At 35.1% G+C, this 24,536-nt stretch overlaps 2 protein-coding genes across 2 annotated transcripts; both read right to left on the bottom strand.

Annotated features, from left to right (window-relative positions):
• Positions 1–3,459: 3,459 nt before the first annotated feature.
• Positions 3,460–6,717, bottom strand: si:dkey-33c12.3 (uncharacterized protein LOC335380 homolog). The gene is made up of 3 exons (XM_051126763.1): positions 5,593–6,717; positions 4,696–4,820; positions 3,460–4,612 (listed from the first exon to the last, which is right to left on the bottom strand). The coding sequence occupies exons 1-3, from the start codon at positions 6,574–6,576 to the stop codon at positions 4,552–4,554; spliced, it is 1,170 nt and encodes a 389-aa protein (XP_050982720.1). The 5' UTR covers positions 6,577–6,717; the 3' UTR covers positions 3,460–4,551.
• On the bottom strand, positions 6,624–22,597 carry LOC127175602 (uncharacterized). Its single transcript, XM_051126758.1, has 18 exons — positions 22,355–22,597; positions 16,839–16,927; positions 16,397–16,741; positions 15,949–16,308; positions 14,199–14,300; positions 13,946–14,041; positions 13,761–13,862; positions 13,478–13,564; positions 13,184–13,345; positions 12,276–12,359; positions 12,047–12,184; positions 11,688–11,780; positions 11,410–11,493; positions 11,234–11,326; positions 11,050–11,148; positions 10,936–10,954; positions 10,717–10,771; positions 6,624–7,284 (listed from the first exon to the last, which is right to left on the bottom strand). The coding sequence occupies exons 2-18, from the start codon at positions 16,903–16,905 to the stop codon at positions 7,189–7,191; spliced, it is 2,082 nt and encodes a 693-aa protein (XP_050982715.1). The 5' UTR covers positions 16,906–16,927; positions 22,355–22,597; the 3' UTR covers positions 6,624–7,188.
• Positions 22,598–24,536: the final 1,939 nt, after the last annotated feature.

Here is a 24,536-nt window from a genome sequence, read left to right as displayed (position 1 = left end):
GCTGTTGTTATAGCAACAAAAAACGCCCTCGGCTGCAACGCTGCCAGCTTCTTTTTTTTTTTTACTAAAAAAGCGCCGTTGTCAACTTTTTCTTGTCAAAAAAGACGCCAAGTGTGAACATAGCCTAAAGTTTGAGAACAAACTTTAAGTTGGCTTGAGAAAGCCTAGCCTGAAAGTTCGAAGCAGTTGTAATAGTATGAAAGCAGCTAGTATGATTTAACATATTGCTTACATGATTTAACATGTTGTTAACATGTTTTAGCATGATTAGCTTATTGCTTGTATTTTTATAGGCTGATTACAATGTTGTTACCATGATTAGCATGTTGTTATCATAATTTGCAAGTTACTATAATGTTGTTAGCATGATTAGCCTGATTAGCATGTTGATAGCATGTTTTGCACATGATTAGCATGTTGTTATCATAATTTGCAAGTTACTAGAATGTTGTTAGCATGATTAGCATGTTGATAGCATGTTTTGCACATGATTAGCATGTTACTAGCATGTTTATAACATGGCTAACATGTTACTAGCTTGTTAACATGTTTCTAGCATGATTAGCAAAGTTGCTAGCATGTTTCTAGCATGATTAGCATGTCGCTAACATGTTTCTGGCATGATTAACAAGTTGCTAACATGTTTCTGGCATGAACAAGTTTTCAGCATGATGTTAGCATGATTAGCATGTTACTAGCATGTTTCTAGCATGTTTCTAACATGATTAGCAAGTTACTAACATGTTAGCATGTTTCTAGTATGATTAGCATGTTGTTAGCATGTTTCTAGTATGATAAGCATTTTACTAGCATGTTGTTAGCATGTTTCTAGTATGATTAGCATGTAACTAGCACGTTAGTAGCATGTTGCTAGCATGATTAGCATGTTACTAGCATCTTGCTAACATGATTAACAAGTTACTAGCATGCTGCAAGCTGATTAGCATGTTGTTAACATGTTTCTAACATGATTAGCAAGTTACTAACATGTTGTTAACATGTTTCTAGTATGATTAGCATGTAACTAGCACATTGCTACCATGATTAGCATTTTACTAGCATGTTGTTAACATGTTTCTAGCATGATTAGCAAAGTTGCTAGCATGTTTCTAGCATGATTAGCATGTCGCTAGCATGTTTCTGGCATGATTAACAAGTTGCTAACATGTTTCTGGCATGATTAACAAGTTTTTAGCATGATGTTAGCATGATTAGCATGTTACTAGCATGTTTCTAACATGATTAACAAGTTACTAACATGTTAGCATGTTTCTAGTATGATTAGCATGTAACTAGCACGTTGCTAGCATGATTACCATGTTACTAGCATGTTGTTAGCATGTTGCTAGCATGATTAGCATGTTACTAGCATCTTGCTAACATGATTAGCAAGTTACTAGCATGCTGCAAGCTGATTAGCATGTTGTTAACATGTTTCTAACATGATTGGCATGTTACTACCATTTTGTTAGCATGTTTCTAACATAATTAGCATGTTGTTAGCATGATTAGCATGTTACTAGTACATTGCTAGCATGTTTTTATCATGATTAGCAAGTTATTAGCATGTTGTTAGCATGTTACTAGCATGTTGTTAACATGATTAGCAAATTACTAGCATGTTGCTAGCATGATTTAGATAGATTAGAAATATTAGAAATATTAGAGTGGAAGCTTAAATGAGTCTAAATGGATTAGAAATAGTACATAGAGGGGAAGCTTGATTGAGTCTCAAGGGATTCTGGGAGTTTAGATTTGAATTTTGTCAGTTGGAGTTTGAATAGTGTTGCTCATTTGAACATTCCGTCAATGTAAGTCTATGGGATTTTTGGTGGTTTGAAAGTCTGGTTTATGAAAACCGTAAGCCGGATCAGTTAGAAAAGATACAGCACACCGAGTCAGACCAGTCTGAAGGTCTGGACCGAGTTTGGTGGTTCTAGCTTGAAAGCTCTAAGAGGAGGTAGATACCGAAATTTGGCTCAGAAGAAGAATAATAGTAATAATCTTAAATAGTAGATCAGTAAGTTGGCTTTCTCAAGCCAACTTAATGATGGGAATCGTTAGGAACGAGCTGTTTCGATTCTGCTCCTTAACGGTTCCATTAATCGTTCCAGCCTGCGTCTAAACAAGAAATATTCGGACAAAAGATCTAAAAATCTGATTAGAGGCGGCATAAACGAGGTAATAAGGTCATGTTGAAAAAATACTTACCAAGCATAAATCTGGAAATGTATTTAATTCACTTTGATTAAACACAGCTGATAAAATCGCATAAACCTTACATAGACATGCAGTTAAACGAACAACCAGTAACCTCGCGATTGTTGTGAGACTTTTTTTCCGCCACACAAGAAAAAAAAATGTTTAACATAAGTTATATTTATGATGTAGTCAAAATGGTCATTATGACATAAAAATAAACAAAAACAGTAAAAGTCTAAATTTTGCATTAATTATGACAAAAAATTATGTCACAGTGGAGTGTTTAAATGACGCATCATCAGTCGGCCATATTGGTGACACTGAGCGTATACAGTGACACTGAACCAAATGAAACTTTCATATTTAGCTGATTATTGCTGCTGACAATGATCAATTATTGTCATGTTTTAGGCTGTACTAATCGGACAGACTGGGAAAAACATTTGAAGAACTATAAACTCCCAAAGATTTTAACAAATTAAAGAGAAGAGTGCAAAAAACTGTCTGAGGAACAAAAGGAGTTTGTGGTTGGCCAAACTAAACCAGGATTTCCATGGCAAGAGTCTTGATAACATCTGTGTACTTGTCATTTCTGGTCAGGTAGGTGAACAATTAGGCTTATATCTTAATTAATGATGCTCATACATATCTTTACCACCTATTAACTGTAGTTTGTCAAAATATTGCGCCTTTTCCTGCTTACTAAGTCCTTCTCTATGATTTAGCAGCTTCCACATTTTTTTCTGTGGTTTAGACAGCATAAATTAGCAGAAGTATGCAGCAGTACATTAACCGTGCAATGCTGTTGTTTACATCTGAGTATTTCCAATATGGCCACACATCCGGGTGCGTATAACAAAAAATTACAATTTACCAAAAGATGATTTTTTCCCTATGTGACAGAAATGGGCTTCCTTAAGTCTCACAGGAAAAACTAACATTAATTGGTTCTTAAATTGGAATTAAGTTTAGTAAATAGGTCAGACTGAATCATTAATCAATCTGACTGATTCAAGAGGGTGTTGTTCACTTAAAAGAGTCAGCTGTTCAGGAATCGGGCTACACTTGTCACGCTGCATGTTTTTGATAACTAAACGCCATTCTGAGTCATTCATCTTTCAATCAAATATCTGTTTATCAATGTGATCTAGCATAAATGTTCCAAAAAGGTTTTAATGAGCAAGTTTCGGATAGCTGGACCTCACTGCATGTCTTGCACACAGGCTCACACAGTCAAAAAAAACACCAGAGTCGTGCTCCAGAAGAGGTACTGTTGCTTTATTCAGCATGTATTAGGTGCAAACATACAGCACCATTCAGTTCAGAGACTGTCATGAGAAACAGACTCGGTTTCTTGTTAATTTCCGAATTACTAATAACTGACTTACATTGTAACTTAGATGACACAACAAAAGCAGATGAAAGCATGATAGTTTATTTTAACCATGAGTCTAAAAACTCCACTCTAGAGCTTTTACTTCTACTCTTGATTTTCAGTCATGCGTTAATCAATGTCAAACACAGTAAAAGCTAAAGCAATGAATCAAATATTCTCAACTAAACAAACATATGAGAAGCAGAACACAGACACAAAGGAAATGAATACTACAACGTTTACTAAAATTAACACATTCTAACATAGCTAAAACTTAACTGTTGCACAAACTACATATAATCTAAAGAGCCAGGGATGGTTGACAGTGTCCTGTTGGCTGATTCTTGGTCGAATTGGCTTTAGTCCATTTCTAGCACCCAAAGTGAGTTAAGACTGAACAATGATTCACCTCAACAAACAATTGGTTAAAAGTTTGCATATAGGGAATCACTGGTTAATCAGATTCCCAATGGGTGCTAGGAATGAAACATAAAAATATGACAATTTAGTGAAAACTATTTTTATTATTTGAACAGTATATCTAAGGTCCTCCATAAGAATCTGCCAACATGACACTGAGCTCTGGCTGAGTGAGTGCTGCCCTTAGCAATGTCTCCAAGGTGGTCATTTTTCCATCATCAAGTGTAAAGAAGAAGGGGGACCTCTTTATGTGTACCTCTTGTATGACACAAGGGCTCGTCTGACTTTAAAGCGATGATATGCTGGGGTTTAGTTTCATGGTTAGATGGAATTTGGGTGTAATTAACTAAAGAACTAGGGATGGAAGGAAATGTAAAGGTTATGGATGTGGATCTGGCACAGAGGGCCTAAATGATGGGTCTAGGTTAGTAGGGGTTTTAGAGAAAAAACTGATTTGTTGGTTAGTATTTTAGTATCTCAATGTGGGTCTGGCTCAACTGTATATTCAGTGTATGAATATGATGAATGTGAGTTATTAGGGTTGTTTTAGGGGTTTAGGCAAGGGCCGGAAGGGTGGAATATGTAAATCGAATTTCTTCTCCCTCCAGAAGTTTCCTGTGAAGACAAAAATGAAGGTAAGTTCAAAACAAAACTCATCATACCAATACTCAATACTTTTTGGATGCACAAGAATTTACCTGTAAGCTGCAATCTCAACATCCAAAGCCATCTTCACGTTAAGCAGATCTTGATACTCCCTCAAATACCGTGACATTTCCTCTTTCGCATCTGCAATGTCCCTCTCTAGGTCACTTATCTTCTCCTAGAAGTTGGTCAGAGAAAATTTCAAAGCATATATTAATACTGATATGCATCAGCGTTCCTACACACTGTTCTTGTGCCAGAGACGCAGAGTAGTAGAGCCGAACTTCATAGATCTTAAAGATTCAGCACTACCTTTCCTTCTAGAGTCAGTCTCATTTGTCCTACTCAGTTTGTCAGTCATGACTCAGCACTGATGGAATGAGTCAGCATCAGTAACATTTCTGCAACTTTGGTATCACTTGAACAATACAAAGCCAAAAGCACAGCAGAAATAGCATTCCATCAACGTTGAGACTCTAGAACAGTCAGGTCAGCACACTGACTTGGCATGAAAAACAAATTTACAGTCTCTGTGTGAAGTCTTCGTGCTTCCTCATTTTGTTGAGGACACAAATGAGGAAGCACAAGGACTTGACAGAGAAAATGTCCAATAATTGTACCTCAGGGTACATCCGCTTGTCACAGCGGCAGTACCTATTTTTGTATCTTGTCTGCCACTGAAAGGTTGACAGTTGTATCTTACATATTACTACTCCTGTACAAACATGCACTTTTGGGGGTAGATACAAAGTTGTCCCTTCACAAGTATTGCCCTAGTGACAAGTAGTTGTAGCCATTAAGGTACAATTTTTGGATATTATATCTGATCTTCTCTTTTATACAGAATGTTTTTGCAGTCAGTAGCATAATTTCCTCACTGTGTCTCCACAGAGACATATTGTGGACAGGGTGCAGATGTACTTGGATTGATTGCTGCTGGTGATCTATACCTGGTACTTGGTGACCTCGGAGTTCTGCGTCTCTTCCAGCTCCCCTAGTTGTGCATTCAGCGAATCGATGACATTCCTCAGAGCCTCGACCTCAGCCGAACGGGACTGCAGCAGCCGTCGATACTCAGCGGTCTCCTCACGTACCAAGCGCACAGCCTCCTCCTGCTTATCTGTCAGCTCCACCACGCTCGCCACCTTCCCCCGAAACCAGGCTTCGGCGGTCTGCATGTTGCGTCCAGCCAGGCTCTCATACTGCGCTCGGATCTCTCTCAGAGCAGCCGACAGGTCCGGTCTACTTGTGTCCAGCTCCACGCTGAGGCTGGCAACCTGTAGCTGGACCCTCAGCCCCTCCTGCTCCTCCGCAAACACTTGCTTCAGGAAGGCCAACTCCTGCGCCAGGGAGACCACGCTGGCCTCGGCGTCACAGCTGCACAGAGCGACCTGACCCGCCTCCTCCCGCAACCGCTGCACCTCTGCCTCTGCCCGACTACGCCGCTGCGCCTCTTCCTCCCAGCGGTCGTGCAACTGTGCGTGTGCCTCCCGCAGTTTTTCCCTCTGCGCCTCCATGCGTGCTTTATTCTGGGCCTCTTGGTGCAGCTGCTCCCTGAGGCCCCGTACCTCCTGTAGGTAGAGCTGCTGCACACGGGACGGCTGGCTCTGCCTGCGCCGCAGGCCCTCCAACTGTAGAAGCAGCACCCGGTTTTGTTGCTCAAGGTGTCGCACCTTCTCGATGTAGGATGCGAAGCGATTGTTCAGCCCCACCAGCTGCTCTCGCTCTTGGGCCCGCAGCTCCAGCAGCTCTGCATTCACTATGCTCGCCTGACTCAGTTCACTCTGCTCCCAGCGCTGCAGCGGCTCCAAACGTGTGGTCGGCCACCTAGAGGATGACAGGGGCCCCCGAGAGAGCCGGTATGTGGTTCTGCTGGAGGGGGGATCTTGCCATCGCCGGGAGAGGGAGGAGGAGATGAACGGGTCAAAGCTCATGATGCAGGATTGTTTTTTGTTGCTTTTTGTTTGGTTTTCAAATGATGTTAATGTTTTGTTGGTTGGAGAAGTTTTTTCTCTTTAAGTCCCCCTTGTTCTGCACACCATTAGTGGAGATGAACCGGCACTGCACCAGTTCAGAAATGCTGCAGAGCGCTGTGCTTTATACAGGACACACATACACACTCTCTCCACACACACAGATCCCCAGCCAATCAACATCTCAGCAGTGTCATGATGCTGCCGATTGGTTTTGCGTTTCTTTTTTAGCTGGAGCAGCATATCAGGAGGTAGGGCGAATTGAAACATTTTTATAATAGAGACACTTTGCATGTTTTCAGACCAATTTCAAATGGCTATGTTAATCTGTGTGTCAAACATATTTTAAAGAAATCTATGCAGTCAGATTATTACTATAGGCATAAACAATAACAATAAATGTAACCATTTGAAGGTGGAAACAGAGAAAACAAAAATAAGCAGTGTTCACTATCACTGAAAATTACAACAAATTAAGTACAAATCAGTTGAATTAAAAAAAGTTAGCATGAATAGGTAGCATTAGCTTTAGTCATTTATGGTGTTCAGTTATTGTTTTAAAGATTTAAACCTCTAGAGCGTTTCCAGGAATGGGGTTGCCTCTGGCTGACATCTTTGGGTCTCAGAAAGGCGATTCTCTGAACCATGTGATTCACCAGTGTCTCCTTGCTGTATTGTTGAACACACATTGTTATTTCAGGTTTTATAGAATAAATGTTGAAAGCAATACAGTCAAAACAAAATGTATTCAGACACCTTCAAAATTTCTCACATTCTCACATTATCAGTTTATTCATTATAGTTTAAAAATGTTAGTAAAATGTGACAAGAATTCAAACAGTTTAAAAGGCATGCAATAAATCATGGTCAGGTCAAAGTGTCAAATAAAATTTCTGGTCCCAAATTTTTTATCAAATTTACTGATAGTCCACTGTATGAAGAATTTTTGGGTATAATATGTCACAATTTACTTTATTTTGCTATCCTCACTTACATGAATAAACTATAGTGTCCTGCACCCACTAATAAAAAACAAAACCAAAAATTATACCTGGTGTTTAAATAAGTTTTGGTTTGCACACTGAGGAGTTTTTAATTACATTCTTAGATCCAAAATTTATGAGGGTAAACCAGATTACAGCAATGCAATAAAATGTGTTTAACAAATTTATTTCCAAAAAACGTTTTAACAAAAAACTTTTTACTAGGGCAGGGCGATATGGCCAAAAAATTTTCATGATAAAATTTTTCATATCAGTCGATATCTATAGTTATCATTATTAATTTTAAAATCTTTATTTCTTTTAAGTTTAAAGGCAGATTTTTGCTCCTAAGTTAAAGTTGTAGAAATCAAACCATTAATTGTGGTATTAAATTACTCTTTATGGTCAAAACATGACAAAAACTTAGCATTTTTTAATTCTTTACACTTTCCCAGTCATTTTTCATTCACAAAATAGTATCTTTTTACATTTTCTAATGAGAGATATTTTCAAATTATGAAATGGTTTTGTGTTGCCTGACGCTTACGCATATCTTCAGCACAATTTGCAGTGTAGGCTGCAATATTAATTATACTGTTTTTTTGTCTTTTAGAAATGCACATTTGACAGTAGCTTGAGTTAATAGTAGTAGTAGCTTTATGTTCATTATCATTATATAAACTGTAAAAATTCTGTAAAAACTGTAACAATCTCATTTTATGTGGTAAAATTTAATTATTCTGACAGTTTGAATTTTATTAAAATTAACTGTTGGTCGTCCATAGTAGCATGCATTTACATCAAGACAACCACAGTTAATACCACACATATAGCACCTCAATACCATGGTAAAAATGTAACTATATGGTTTCTAGGTATTTGTACAAAAAACAGTAGTCTAAATACATTTAGTAAAAATGCACAAACAATGGCTTAATCACTAATAATACTGTAATTATGTTCCATTACTGCTTTAGTACATTTAATTCATGTCTACATCAATAATATAATAAAGTTCGACTAGAATATCCCACATTTCTGCCATAAAACCATGGTGCAGTTACTACAGTAAATAACTGTAGACTGAAATACCTTCTGACTGTATCATTACACACAGTAGGTGCGTTTCCATTACAGATTTGCGCAAAACTTTGGCGATATTTTATAAATGTCGATAAAAAAGTATTGCGAAATGACAGCGTTTCCATTAACCGATGTTATGCAACTAAAACGGAATTTGTTCCTCTCGCGATAACGCCGGTTTCACGTTGGTTTCACACTGCACGCGTAAGCAGGACGTAAGCAGCGCGTATTTTTTTCAGCGCACATGTTAACGAATGAGAGCATTTAGGGCCCCGACTCTATTTTTGCTGCGCCGCTTACGCTCGCTTTCAGTAGCAATGTATTGATTATGGCCAAAACACACAGGAAAAAGTAGCAGTTTTACCCCAAAAAGTACATTGATGATATCTACCGTGTTGTAAACACAGTATTATGTAATTAACAAGATAAAAAAATATTTTTTCCCGAACTTCTAAAACAAGTTTAATTAATTTACACTGTTTTTTTTTTCTGACGTTACTGATTAATTGTAATTGTAATATATATATATATATATATATATATATATATATATATATATATATGTGTGTGTATATAGCCTATATTTATTATTACAACTACATGTTGCCATAAGAACAGGTGTCATGCTGACATCATGATGACACTTGTAAACAAACGCACAGGCGGGTAGTTTTAAGAGTGCAACTGCCAAGAAGACCATCATGGACGACACTCGTCTCATCGTAGAAGTTGAGCACGTAATATTGACATTTACGATGTACGTGACTGTACTTTACATTTCTGTCTTACGTTTCGAGAAATTGATCATTTAAAAAACGTTTCTATGAAGAACTTTGATATGTAGACAGTTATGGATTATCCTTAAGTTTGTGATGGGTAATGTATGTACATTTAATGTTTCTAATATTAATATTCAAAAAAAAATATTTGCGTACGTTTTTTTGACTATAGGTAATGTGTAATACATATATTTTTTGTATATTATAGCGAAGTCTGTACAAAAGACGCGGTTCAGGTGCGCGCTGCAAACGCTGCCGGTGTGAAAGCAAAGTAGCTACGCTGCTTCTGCTCTGCTAACCTGCTGCGCACGCGCTGCTTACGTCCTGCTTACGCGTGCAGTGTGAAACCGGCGTAAGTCGTGGCAAAGGATTTTGGTGGGATTTGGAGGGATTTTAGCTTTATTTAATCAAAAGAGGCGTATGCATGAATCTTTACAGAACCAGCGTGAAGAGCCGTTTTAGAAACGTGGTGTGCGACGTTGCTGGTATAAACATAACATCAGCTCCGGTGACCGTGTCGGAGCCGTTAAACTCCGCAGATGCGTGCAGCGTACAAAGTCTGAGCATTAATACCAGGGAAAGCCCCTTATACTTGAGAACGGTTACGTATTAAGTGTTTCTTGTAGTTTATGCTACATTTAAGAATGATCATATGACTTTTTACATGTGCCATGTGACCTGAAAATGCGAAAAAGCCGTTTCCATTGCCGTTTTGCGAAATATTCCTTTTTCGAATTGACTGAAAAACCACCTCATGCGAGCGTAAAAACTTTTGCGAGCGAAATTGACGCGTTTCCATAAGGCGTATTTTCAATTCTCAATTTAAATTTGCGCATCTTGAAGGGTAATGGAAACGCGCCTTCTGTTTGTCAGCACTGTTTCACCTGGCTTTAAAGTAGTTTGTGCTTTTCACTGAATTCAGGCTCTTCATATTGGATCTCACAGCACTGTTTAGAGCTCGCCTGAGCAAGATTTATCAGTGAGTAAACGAATCTGCTTTAGAAAATTTGCGCTGCACTGCCGTTTGATCTTTGATTCGAGCGGAAATACAGCCTGCGTTGCGCGGTTCAAATGAGTAGTGATATTTCGTTCCACTTTTGGCGCATAAACATTCTATATCATTACATTTATCGAACTTCTGATATCGTTTTATAGAGGAAAATTATATTGGGATAATTGGCGTTATCATTTTATCACCCAGCTCTACTTTTGTTTTTTTGTTTTTTTACCCTCAAATATTCGGCCTCAGCTGTTACCTGTGGTGTGCACTGTGCTGTGAAATCCCTCAGAGCATACAGCTCCACTTGTACACTGAAAGACAATTAATTAAACTTGGTGAAGTTGTTAAGCAATGCAAAATAATACTAATCAACTTCAACTGTTATTATAAAGTTACTGGGTCATCAAAATGCTGACTTCCAATCCTGTAGTAAAAATTTTAAAAAATATATATTTTACAAAAAATATCAACTTACTCTCTCCCGGCAACTGCCCCTGTAATTCACGAGTAAAGACAATGACAGTGAGCTACATCGATATCAGTGCATGAGCTCTTACACATGAGTGTCAAAAGTACCAATGAAACTCACAGTATGCATGGATCTGTAAAGCAAGCCACACACCAGACATAACACTTTCAAACACCAGCACTATTGCACGCAGATCTTCCACTGTTCTCTCCCCCTTGTCTTGCAAATAGAAAATGGAAGAGAAGAATTTAGTGATCTCTGCAAGAGAACCTTACAGAAATATTGTTTTGGCATTGACACTTACAAACTTGCAGTATTAATTCTGTAGCAAGAGAAACAGAGTTGACCACTGGTAGACCTGCCACCCCATACATGTACAAAGTAGTGAAAACTACATCTGCAAAAATGGAAAAGCTTGGTTTTTTAAGAGAAAGAAGAACTTTCTGTCCTTATTTTCTAACTTGCAGTTTATTTTGTTACCAGGAACTGCTCTGGGGAATCGTGTGGGTGCAATTGCTGTCAAGGCATGAAGCAACATTGTGACAAAGATCCATCCAAACCGCTCTGTGATAAATGACACATAATTATAGTAAGGTTACAATTGCTGGAAAACCCATGCTATACCATAAAAACTAAGAAAACTAATGACATAAATCGCATAACATACAAACCATAAAAACACTGAGGTAACAATGCAAGCAATTTGTGTTTTAAGAATAAATAGGCCAGTAAATTGCTGACATTTGATACCAGCTTACCATTAGTATGCTCCAGAATCTTGCTGAGATAATATAAAATAAAAGCAGTATGCCCAATGAGCGTAACAACCATGACGTTTACCCAAACTAAATCTGGGACAAAGATAAATAAAAACAAGAGAAAGACAGATCATCATTTACACATACAGAACAAAAAAGAAATCCCAATCAACACTGCTTTCAGAGTATCTCTGTGTAAGCTAATTAATTGTCCTAAAATCATTTTCTTTAAAAGTTTAAATATTTAATTCAAATTCACTACTTAGCACATGACAAATAAACATTTTAATTTGTGATTTGTAAAATGATTTGCGATGTACAATGAAACGCTTTAAAATGATATTTGTTAGTGTACTTACAACATCTCCAAATAAGTACTTGAAGTTGATTTCTGCCAAGTTTTGAACAAAGGTACTGTCGAATTGCTGGAATTGGAAGAACTATCAATGATATGGCAGCAGAAATTCCCCCAAAGGCATATGTCATTGTAATCATGGCTGAAAATGTAAACAGACACATATTTGAATAAAAGTAAAATATGTCAAGCATGTGACAACTCCTTTTGAATACCTTTCTGTAGGTACTTACATTCATCAACACTTGATGATCTAAAGAAGAGAAGACGCATTTGAAGAAAGTTGCTTGACTGCATGAGAACATGTCCTAATGACTCTGCAATCACAGGGCAACACTAATGAAAACGCATATAACCAAAACACATCAGAACCTGTAGACTACCTGTAGATCTGGGCTGCGTTTCTCAAAAGCAAGGTTGAGCTAGACTGATTGTAGAGACTATTGGTGGCTTACAATGCTTTTGGGAAACGCAGTCCTGGACTGAATCCTCATTCCAACTTTCACTCTTGTGCCCTTAAAGGAATAAGGAGAAATTGTTGAATACAGTCGTTTTCTTTGCGCATAAAAGTATTCTCATAGCTTCGTAAAATTAAGGTTGAACCACTGATGTCACATGGACTATTTTAAAGATGTCCTTACTACCTTTCTGGGCCTTGAACGTATCAGTTGCATTGCTGTCTATGCAGGGCTAGAAAGCTCTCGGACGTCTTAAAAAATATCTTAATTTGTGTTCTGAATATGAACGAAGGTCTTACAGGTTTGGAACAACATGAGGGTGAGTGATTAATGACAGAATTTTCATTTTCGGGTGAACTATCCCTTTAAGGGCTAGCGTTTTTATTTTTGTGGTTACGGTGAGATGTTGTCCATACATAGATGTTTTACTGGCATATACTTGCGTTTATTTCTCTTACTTGTTTTCAGTTTTGTTGTTGTTATTAAATAAATTTTCTATACTTTGGTCCTGTAGAGCTTATCTCAACGTTAAAACTTTACTGACCTTTACTAAACATGATTTAAGAGTAGAAATGCAAATATGAAAGTCTGACATTTGCCTTGATGTATTTCTAGACAAATTCAATAGCATAAAAATTGCATAATGCATGATTGCATTAAAAAAATAATGCAATTTGACATACTCATCACAAATTGAAGGGAACAATGTTCCTGAAAGAAGTTTGTGAAGCAAACTTGACTTAAAGCTTGAAGAAAAACTGGTGTGGATGACAGGATAAGAATCCCAACACTGACAAGAACAGCTTCAGACCACTGAGATGCATTCCAAAGATCATACAGAACAGCTACAAAACAAGACAGATTATACAGTTATTACTTATTTCCATAAGTCCAATCTGATTTTGGACGACTAGTATAACTAAATTATATTAAATAAACAGTACTCTACATTATGACTCTAAACCCAGTTTCTTAACCTGAGCAAAACGCTGTGGAAATCAGAAGATATGCAATGGGAATGGCAACATATTCAATTGTTCTGTGGATGAAATCTGGAAAATCAACTGAAAAAACAAAACAAAACATGAATTAGAAGAACAATTAATGGTAAAACTCCATATTTGTGTTTGTCACAATGCCCTAAAGCATGTAATAATACACAATTATATAGAAAAACTAATTATAAAATGTATTATGGAATATATAATAGAATTTACAAACAATCAAACAAATGTCTTTCATTAAAATACACATACATACCAGAAACAGTAGCTTCCCAGTTAAAATATGGGGCCATATAAAACAATAAAATAATCCTCGTCAGGTTAATTGTTGCACACATTGTTACCTCAACTACAGACCCTGAGCAAAGCAGTAAAAAAAAAACACAATGAAGTCACCAACAGAGATAAGAAAAGAAAATAAAAAGACTTCAGGACACTTACCTTCAATAACTCCCCACAGAACAAATGCAATACACAAACAGATGTTGGGACAGACAACCTGCAAATAATTTATGTACATTGGCTTTGTACCAGTATCTGCAGAAAAACATAAACACCATGTACAATCATTTAGTTTGTTAGTTATTCAGCTCATACATATACAGAATATAAGGAAAGTAATTTCCTATTCCTATTGCTTTACATTTGGTATACATTAATAACAATTAAAAACAAGTCATAGCTCTTGGCCTACCTTTTCTGCTTATACAGATTGTGACTGGAACACTTAATACAAGAGTCAGTAGCAGGGAAGTAAAGCAAAGCATCAGTGTGATAATGTGCAGAGCAGACATCCCTACAAGAGAGACATAGAATGAATTTAATGACATTCGATTAAGATGCTACACCATAATGACAAAGCAAAAAATATGTTTTTAACATTTTTGCAAATTTATTAAAAATAAAAAAAACTTAAATAATTCCAATGCATAAGTATTCATACCTCCACTACACTTTGAGTGAAGTTAACCTGTGGCAAATTCAACTGAACAAGTATGATCTGGAAAGGCACACACGTCTTAAAAGTTCTAACAGCTGAAAGCCATATCAGAGCAAAACCAAGCTCTGAGGTAAAGCAAAACTGCCTGTAGAGCTTAGAAACAGAATTGTGTCAAGCCACACATCTGGGGAAGAGTTCAGAAAAAATTCTGCTGCATTGAAGGTTTACAGAAGCATGTAGCCTCCGTTACCCTTAATGGAAGAAGTCTGAAACAACCAGACTTCCTAGAACTGGGCTTTGACCAGCTTAGGCTGGTTTTAGCTGGTTGTTTTTTCAGCAGGGATGTAAGCATTAGTAACTTACAATGTTTCTATTAAATTGTTATCATGTTAAACACAAATTAAGTCATATTGAAAACATAAGGCTGTTTTTAGCCTTATGCTGGTGTTGGTTCATTTGCCGTCAATGAAACTAAGTAAGTAAACAATTAAATAAATTATCACGATAATATCGTGTATCGGCAATATCACAGGCTGATGATAGGACAATATAAAAATTGAGCATATCGCCCAACACTAGTAGGAATACTTATGCAATGTACTCATTTCAGTTTTTTTTTTTTCTTTATACATTTATGAAGTTGTGACAATTCTGTTTTACTTTGTCATTATGGTGTATGGAGTGTAGACTGATGTAGAAAAAAAAGTAATTTAAAGCAGTTCAACACAAGGCAGCAACATAAAACCTGAAAAAAAAAAGAATTAATACTTTTGCAAGGCACTGTATTTACACTACGATTCAAAGGTTTGAGGCCAGTAAGATTTCTTTTTGGTTTCTGAAAGAAGTCTCTTATGCTCACCAATGTTGTGAAATATTATTAAAATAACTGTTTGCTACTGTAATATATTTTAAAATTGTATTTATTTCTGTGATGGCAAGAGTCATTGCTCTAGTCTTTGGTGTCACATGATCCTTCAGAAATCATACAAATATGCTGATTTGCTGCTTAAAAACATCTATTATTATTTATTATTAATCATATACTATTATACAAATTATTAATATTTTGAGAATTAGCTCTTATTTTTTAGTTTTTAGTTATTTTATGTGCTTTTGTCATTTCTTTTAGTCTTTTTTCTAATATCGCTATATAACTTTATCTTTATTTTAGTTTTAAAAATATATTGCTAATTTAAGTTAGTTGTCAATGCAACATTTTTAATTTTCATTTGTGTTTTAAGTTTTTCCATCATTTTATTTTAGCTTTATTTCCATTAATGAAAACCATTTCATTAGCTTTAGTGAACAACACTGTTGTGTTGCTAAATATTTTTGTGGAAATAAAAATGACAATTATTTGTTATTAAAAAAACTTTTCAGTGTTGTAACTGTTACTGTCAATTTAATCCATCCTTGCTAAATAAAAGTATTGACTTCATGAAATATATATATATATATATATATATATATTACATCAGTATAGTGTATGTCTCAGATGACTTACCTAACCGCCCAATTTCCACAGTTGCAGATTTCACTGAATTCTCTGTGTGAACTTCACACATGTACTCTCCCTTGTCAGCAGTCTGGACATTTTTCAGTCTCATTGAGAAGTTGCCTTTGGGAATTTCTTCTCTGAAGAACTCTGCTCTGTCTCTGTAACGCTCGTGAGACGATCCTGGAAATATGGTCCCATTTTGGAAAAGCAACACAGGGACGATGTCTGGCCTTTTGACCACCTTCTTCCACGAGACCTCATCAAAGCGTTGAGGAGGGATATGCGAGTCCACCATGCAGTTTAAAACAACATCCTCACCAACACGTGCAAATACAGTTTGATCTTCTCCTTTTACAACTACACGCTCTGTTACACACAAAAGAGAAATAATCACTGTAGTAATAATAATAAAAAAACATTTAAAGATCATTTTTTAAATAAGATACATACTTACCCACATGCTGAATTGTAACAGAGATCTCTCCAACATCCTGGTAAGAGTAAACTACACATCTGTAGATACCAGTGTCTGCAACTGTTATATTTTCCAACAGGATTGAGAAGTTTCCTTCAAAGATCTGCTCGGGAAAAAAATGTGCTCTGTCCCAATAAGACTGATGCTGAGCCTCAGGTCTGTGCTCTCCATTCTGAAACAAGTGCACTAATGTCTCTTCATCTGTCCTCTTCCATTGGACCTCCAGCCCCTCCAGAGGTAATGGGGTTTCCACAGAGCAGGGCAGTATGATGGATCCTCCCAGCTGTGCAACCAGAGGCTGAGCAGGTCCTTGAACCAAGAGCCCTTTAAAAAACAGCAGCAAATCAGATGGGATTGTTAAAGCAAGTTCATAAGTCAAAGCATATGTAAACAAGTATGAAACAAAGCATGTGATCCTCACCTTCAGATGTAAGAAGAGCTGCTGCAGATATTAAGGCTCTAAGCAAGCTATTGTTCAAGGTGCACATATCTACAGAGCTCTGAAAATCTCTGAAATTCAAAGATAAAAAAAAAATAAACAGCTCTATAAACTGACTACATCATACCATGACAAAGAACAGCTGGGTGTGATTACATTTTTTCTACTTTTTTTTTTTATTTGAGTGGACTTTGACCAAGGATGCATTTTATTGACCTTAAGGCTAAGATGGATTGCCTATGAATGTTTCACATTTTCCCTAAAAGTTAGTCAGTTATCAATAGTAGCCATTTCTAAAAATTTCTGGTGCTGTTTATTTACATAAATCATAAGCTCATGAAGCCATGTTTGACAGCTGACCAAAAGCTATAATTTGTAGTTTAAAATAATAGTATTTTCCTACACACCTATCATTTCACTTAAGAAGAAATGGGGTTGTATGGATTGCTGTTGTGACTGCAGGTTTTTGACGACTAAACTTTTGGATGACTGTTGCATTATATGGACCTGGATTCTTTTTCTAATAAACATTGTTGGTGTTCCTCTGAAGAAAGTGTTGGTGTGAAAGCCGCTAGACACGTGCACATTGCTTGACAGTGTGTGCTTCCACACCAGTGTTTTACTTTAGACATGCTTTCATTAAAGGGGTCATCGGAGGCTAAGTTCACTTTTTCATTTTGTTTGAACATTAATGTGTGTTGGCAGTGTATGTACAAATCTACCCTGTAATGATAAAAATCCATGCAGTGGTTTTTAATTAATCTGTAAAAATAATATCCCCTTTTTCAAATCGAGCCGTTCTCAGATGCCTGTCGGCGTGCCGTCACACCCACAGAGGCCACTCCCACAATAGTTGATTGACATGAGCTTTTACCTTAGACCAGTTGTCACAGTCTAGTAACTTTCCTTGTTTCGATGCCGGAGCAGGGATGTGAGTTAGACAAGAATATCTCCGATTGAGCGATTAAGGTGTTATGCTGCTGGATGTAATAATGAACGTAGTGGTTGTCATTTACTCTGGACATCTGAGCCGCTGAAGATGCAGTGGATTATGTTTGTTTGTGAAGGGAATGCACCTCCCGATCTACATATATCAGTCTATGTTCGCGCGAATTATTTGTGATCCAGCTTCACTTACAGCAGAAGTGAGTATAAGCGTTTTTTTATGAATCTTTGCGATCGCCTTTCCTTATAACGTGGTGGTTAGGAAGTTTAGCGGCTAAATGCCGCTAAAGTAAACAAGATCGTCATTCCACAGAGAGAAAAGAGGGGTGGGGCGAGCGGAGCTCATTTGCATTTAAATGAACAACCCCTTACAATGAGAAGATTTTTGCAGAGCTCATTTTGACAAGGTAAAAAGGGTGTTGTTTTACAAAACCATTGAGAATTTTTAATCAAAGTATATTAGAGACTTTTCATCAAGACCCTAAAGAATCATATCAACTTGTGGAAAATGGGCATCCGATGACCCCTTTAATGCCATTTGGATTGCAGTACTATTAGAGGCATGAAACTCGCGCACTGGCGGACTTTCACGTGCGCTTTGTGTTTGTTGTCCTGAAGATCGATTGCGGCTGCGGTTAAATGCACTTCCATTTTCGAATACTTCTATACGAAATTGATGTTCACACAGTCAGTTATGTTTTCAGAGCAGGACGAAACAGATCTGTGCATTGCAGTCTGTTAAAGCTGCCACTGTGACACTGTCTATGATCTCATCAGTAATAATCAAATGGCAATAATACTGAGGAAAAAAGAAAAATTCATAACTTGTCTGAAAACTTTCAGATACTTAAAGAACACTGATTTTAAATAAGTGATTGTTTTAAAAAGTAGCCTGTTTATATGATAAAAAGTATAAGTCTGCACAAAATAAATTTGATATAAAAATTTATATGAAAATGTAGCCATGTGCAGTTATAGTGAAAACTGAGAATGTGATGCATAGTGATATTGAGTTAAAAATGAAAATTGTAATTAAATTGAATCATGAAACTCTACTTTTAAGATGGCAGTACTGACATAGAGATTCCAACTATAAACAAAAAACAAAGAAACTGCAATTTTGGTTACAGTGTAAGGTTGTAAATATCTATTTGCACAGCAGAAAAATTAATTGGAAAAAAAAATGTAGATCAAGAATCGTTTTGGAATCGAAATTGGATCGGATCGTGAAATGCCCGAAGATTTATACTCTGTTGGGGAGTAACTATTACATGTAACGGAATTACATAATTTAATTACAAAATAAATGTAATTGTAATTAGTTACAGTTACTGAGAAAAAATATGTAATTAAATTACAGTTATATTTGAAAAATGCCAGTGATAACAAAGGGGATTACATCTGAATTTTTTCACACACCCACCCCCACTTACAGATTTAATTGACTACTTTTAAATTGCACTGACTGCTCTAAAATGAGACACCAATGTTTCAAGAGTTTAGGACACAGAATAGGACTCATGCTTATTCGATAACTGTTTTATTTCCTATCTGGGTTTATGCATAAACTTTATTTTTTAAGATTGCCTTGGAAAAAACATTGTTAGATGCTCGTGTTTTCTGGCATAACTATGCAAACATTTGATTTCAAACCAAGTATCATAGCTATTCAACTATTTCTTGTTATGATGTTATTTATGTTATGATCTTGTTATCACATATAGAGCAACTGCGCTGACGGTGACCCGAGTTCGAGTCCCATCTCGAGGTCTTTTGCTGATCCCGCTCCCCTCTCTCCTCACAGCTCTTTCCTGTCCTATCACAATAAAAGGCATAAAAAGCCCAAAAATATAAGTAAATATTTGTGGTGGCTGTGCTTTAAATTAAATTATTCCAAATTATTGCTCAGACTCTTCCGGGACAATTTAGGTCAGTGCTATATGCCTGATAATTTTTCTTGGCAGAAGCTTTGTTTTGATTAGCTAATAAAATAATAAAGCTTAATTCAATATTATGTGGACAATTTCTTAATTCCGTCATTCTGGTATCGTAGACTTGCTCTATTGCTTCATACAAACGCAGCTGCTGCCATATTTTTTTTTTTTTTTGTACATTGTAATGGAATATAAGATAACTAACAAACTAGTACTACTTAATTATGTGGTTAAATGTTGTGTAAAAAAACTGGTATGACTGCACTGTGTCCCTAAAATGTCTAGTTTGAACTTGCCGTTTGCTAGCACCTGATTTCTTTGTGGAAGCTTTGTGTTCAAATATTTCAACTCAGATCAGTGTTTCGTGTCTAATAATTTTGACACGAAACATCTAGATAATCTATCAAGCAGCTGTGTAATAAGTGAGATAATGTACATTCAGCCAGTTGTTATCGCAAAATAAAGATGTATATTATCCCTTACTTATTATAATCTTAATTCAAGTGATAAAGGATTTTGAAAGTCTGACAGTAATCAGTGTTGAACGCTACTGTAAGGTTAACTCTGCCTGGTTTAAAGGTTTCAAAATGATTAAGTTATGATCAAGTAACTTGTAATCGGTAACCTATTACATTTCCAAAGTAACCTTCCCAACACTGGTTACACTGTATTTATATCCAGTTTCAGAAAAAAAAAAAAAAAAAAAAAAAAAAAAATTAAACACAACATAAGTGTATATTAAGAAAATATTAGAAATTTAAATCAAGTAACCTGTAATCGGTAACCTATTACATTTCCAAAGTAACCTTCCCAACACTGGTTATACTGTATTTATATCCAGTTTCAGCAACAACAAAAAAAATAAATAAATAAATAAAAATAAACATAAACATAAGTGTATATTAAGAAAATATTAGAAATTTAAATCAAGTAACCTGTAATCGGTAACCTATTACATTTCCAAAGTAACCTTCCCAACACTGGTTACACTGTATTTATATCCAGTTTCAGAAAAAAAAAAAAAAAAAAAAAAAAAATTAAACACAACATAAGTGTATATTAAGAAAATATTAGAAATTTAAATCAAGTAACCTGTAATCGGTAACCTATTACATTTCCAAAGTAACCTTCCCAACACTGGTTATACTGTATTTATATCCAGTTTCAGCAACAACAAAAAAAATAAATAAATAAATAAAAATAAACATAAACATAAGTGTATATTAAGAAAATATTAGAAATTTAAATCAAGTAACCTGTAATCGGTAACCTATTACATTTCCAAAGTAACCTTCCCAACACTGGTTACACTGTATTTATATCCAGTTTCAGCAACAACAAAAAAAATAAATAAATAAATAAAAATAAACATAAACATAAGTGTATATTAAGAAAATATTAGAAATTTAAATCAAGTAACCTGTAATCGGTAACCTATTACATTTCCAAAGTAACCTTCCCAACACTGGTTACACTGTATTTATATCCAGTTTCACAAAAAAAAATAAATAAAAAATAAAAATAAAAAAAAAAAAAAAAAAAAAAATTAAACACAACATAAGTGTATATTAAGAAAATATTAGAAATTTAAATCAAGTAACCTGTAATCGGTAACCTATTACATTTCCAAAGTAACCTTCCCAACACTGGTTATACTGTATTTATATCCAGTTTCAGCAACAACAAAAAAAATAAATAAATAAATAAAAAAATAAACATAAACATAAGTGTATATTAAGAAAATATTAGAAATTTAAATCAACATAAGTGTATATTAAGAAAATATTAGAAATTTAAATCAAGTAACCTGTAATCGGTAACCTATTACATTTCCAAAGTAACCTTCCCAACACTGGTTATACTGTATTTATATCCAGTTTCAGAAAAAAAAAAAAAAAAAAAAAAAAAAAAAATTAAACACAACATAAGTGTATATTAAGAAAATATTAGAAATTTAAATCAAGTAACCTGTAATCGGTAACCTATTACATTTCCAAAGTAAACTTCCCAACGTTGGTTACACTGTATTTATATCCAGTTTCAGAAAAAAAAAAAAAAAAAAAAAAAAAAAAATTAAACACAACATAAGTGTATATTAAGAAAATATTAGAAATTTAAATCAAGTAACCTGTAATCAGTAACCTATTACATTTCCAAAGTAACCTTCCCAACGTTGGTTACACTGTATTTATATCCAGTTTCAAAAAAAAAAAAAAAAAAATTAAACACAACATAAGTGTATATTAAGAAAATATTAGAAATTTAAATCAAGTAACCTGTAATCGGTAACCTATTACATTTCCAAAGTAACCTTCCCAACACTGGTTATACTGTATTTATATCCAGTTTCAGAAAAAAAAAAAAAAAAAATAATAATAATAATAATAATAATAATAAAATAAAATAAATAAATAAATAAAAAATTAAACATAACATAAAAGTGTATATTAAGATGTTTAATCTTTTCAATATAACGTCAAAAAGACAAGAGGCATAAAGTAAATTGTATTGCATATAAGGACTACATTAAGAAATTAAATTTATAAACGTGAATGGTTGTATTCCACATTTCATTTAAACAGAATTAAATTGAATGAAATCAGATTGTTTGTTTCTTACCTTAATTAAATTGCTTACGCTACTTTCTCTCCTCACCTTGTTTGTCTTAAAATGAAAGCAGTTAAGTTTACCAGTCACTGGATTCATGAAAGAAACTGAAAGTTTCGATACCCGTTGTTCAGGTTTCAAAATAAATGTGGAGTAACCAGCATACAGGACCACATAGTGCCAATTAAACTGTGTGAGCGACATTCGCCGCTTGCAGCTGTTCGAGCTGGAAACGGAGTCGTGAAGTCAAGCAAAGCCTTCCGCTTCCCGTAGTGACGCTGCGCGATGTTACCTGGAATATATCGACGACGACACCAAAAAAAAAAAAAAAAAACCTCATTGTTATGTTCTAGAAGCTTTTGAGTTCAAAGGTTCTGACGAGAGGGTTCTCCAGTACTTGGTTTTGACACATCCATACCCTTAAAAGAAGTAATAAGGGTCTTTCTGAAAACGTTAAAAAAAGATGACAACGTTCTAAAGTTAGGTTTACAATGAGTGCTTCTGGCTTAAGGTTAAATTTACCCAGAAGACAAAGCAATAATACAATATGTTCAAGATTACCCTGGTGAAAAAAACAGCATATGCTGGTAGGCATGTTTTGATGATGGGATGCTGGTTAAGTAGGTTTTGGTGCTGGTTGATGCTGGTCCTTGACCAGCAACATGACCAGCATAAACCAGCATCAAAACATACCTAACCAGCATCTCATCATCAAAACATGCCTACCAGCATATGCTGTTTTTTTTTTTCACCAGGGTAATGTCCTTAGAATGAAAACCTGACCAGAGTAGGAAAAAGATAGCAAATTATCATGGTAAGTTCTGACCAAAAAGACTTGAATGTGTAATGATAAAACAGATGTAGAATAGATTTATCAATATTACAAAATGAACACAATGAAGATACATTCTCAGAAAACCTGCTCAATAAATTCCCTGCTGAAAAAAAAACAAAACAGACACCAGACAATTTGTAATTGTTTTACTGGTTATATTGGGACTTGTATTGGTTTTAACATAAACTGTAATGGACCAATTACCAGTCTCTACTGGTAGATTGTTAAAACCAATAAATTCTAATGGAATGTCCAGAAAACCATTTTTTAATGGTTAAAAGTTGATGGGTTGTTATGTTTGTAATGGTATTTGTAGTGGAAAGCATTAGAATTTTCTGTGGTTCTATTTTTTTCAGTAGGGTTACAAAGGTAGTATCTATGAACAATTTTGAAATGGGAAAAGGTCCAAGTTGTTTAACTTCAGATAACAGAGTTCAGATAACAGATCTGAACACCACTGAATGCAAGTGTAGAAAAATGATTGTTTAAACAGCCTTAAAATAAAAGATTGTTTTTAAACCGACAGGGATACTTTCATTCACCTTATTAAAATCTGTTAGTGAGATTGTTGCACCTTTCAAAAACACACAATCAGAAAAGAAGGCTCCCATGAGCACTGAATAAATCAGAAACAAAGATATTTTGATTCACCCATTCAAAGAAAAAAAAAAAAAAAAGTGTTTTCTTAAATCAAATAATGCTTCTAAATGTTTTAACTTCTTGAAATTGGAAAAGAATGCTGCTTTTGTTTTAGTTTTTTTAAAAAAACCCTTTTTACAAAAAAACAATGTAAAAATACTGAATGTTATTAAATGTTATTAATCTGTATTTAACATGTGAATGGCTTTATTACTTTTATTTTTTTGTGACTGCACTGGAACAACAAGCCAGAATATTAGGTAACACTGAAGAAAGATGTGAAAGTAAAATAAATAAATAAAAATTTCAAACATTTCCCCCACTTTTCAGGGCATCTTTTATTGTATTAGAGTCATTTTGCATTGTTTTACAGGTATATCAACTAAATTGACTTTTTTTTTAATATTTATTAAGGTGGTACAATATGGTCTACTGCAGATCATCTTTACAGCAGATGTGGCACAGGACATTAGAAATATTGGCTTTTTTTTAACTTGTCACATTTCAGCTTTTACAGAAGCAAGGTAAAACCTGCAGATAAAAAGTCCAAATAAAACCTCTCAATATAACAATACTTATGGTTTAAAACCCTCATATAGGGTCAAAAGACAAAAAAAAAAAATCTGCAGTGACCATTCATTAAAACTTTTGACAGCCTTACATATAAAGCTTCACCGTCTTGAAAAAGACTTAAAACCAATAAATGACTCAGTAAAAGGA

This window comes from Labeo rohita, chromosome 13, assembly GCF_022985175.1.
Source record: "Labeo rohita strain BAU-BD-2019 chromosome 13, IGBB_LRoh.1.0, whole genome shotgun sequence".
NCBI classification, from domain to species: Eukaryota; Metazoa; Chordata; class Actinopteri; order Cypriniformes; family Cyprinidae; genus Labeo; species Labeo rohita.
Note: the sequence above shows the minus strand (reverse complement) of the source record. Positions and strands in the feature narration are given on the sequence as shown.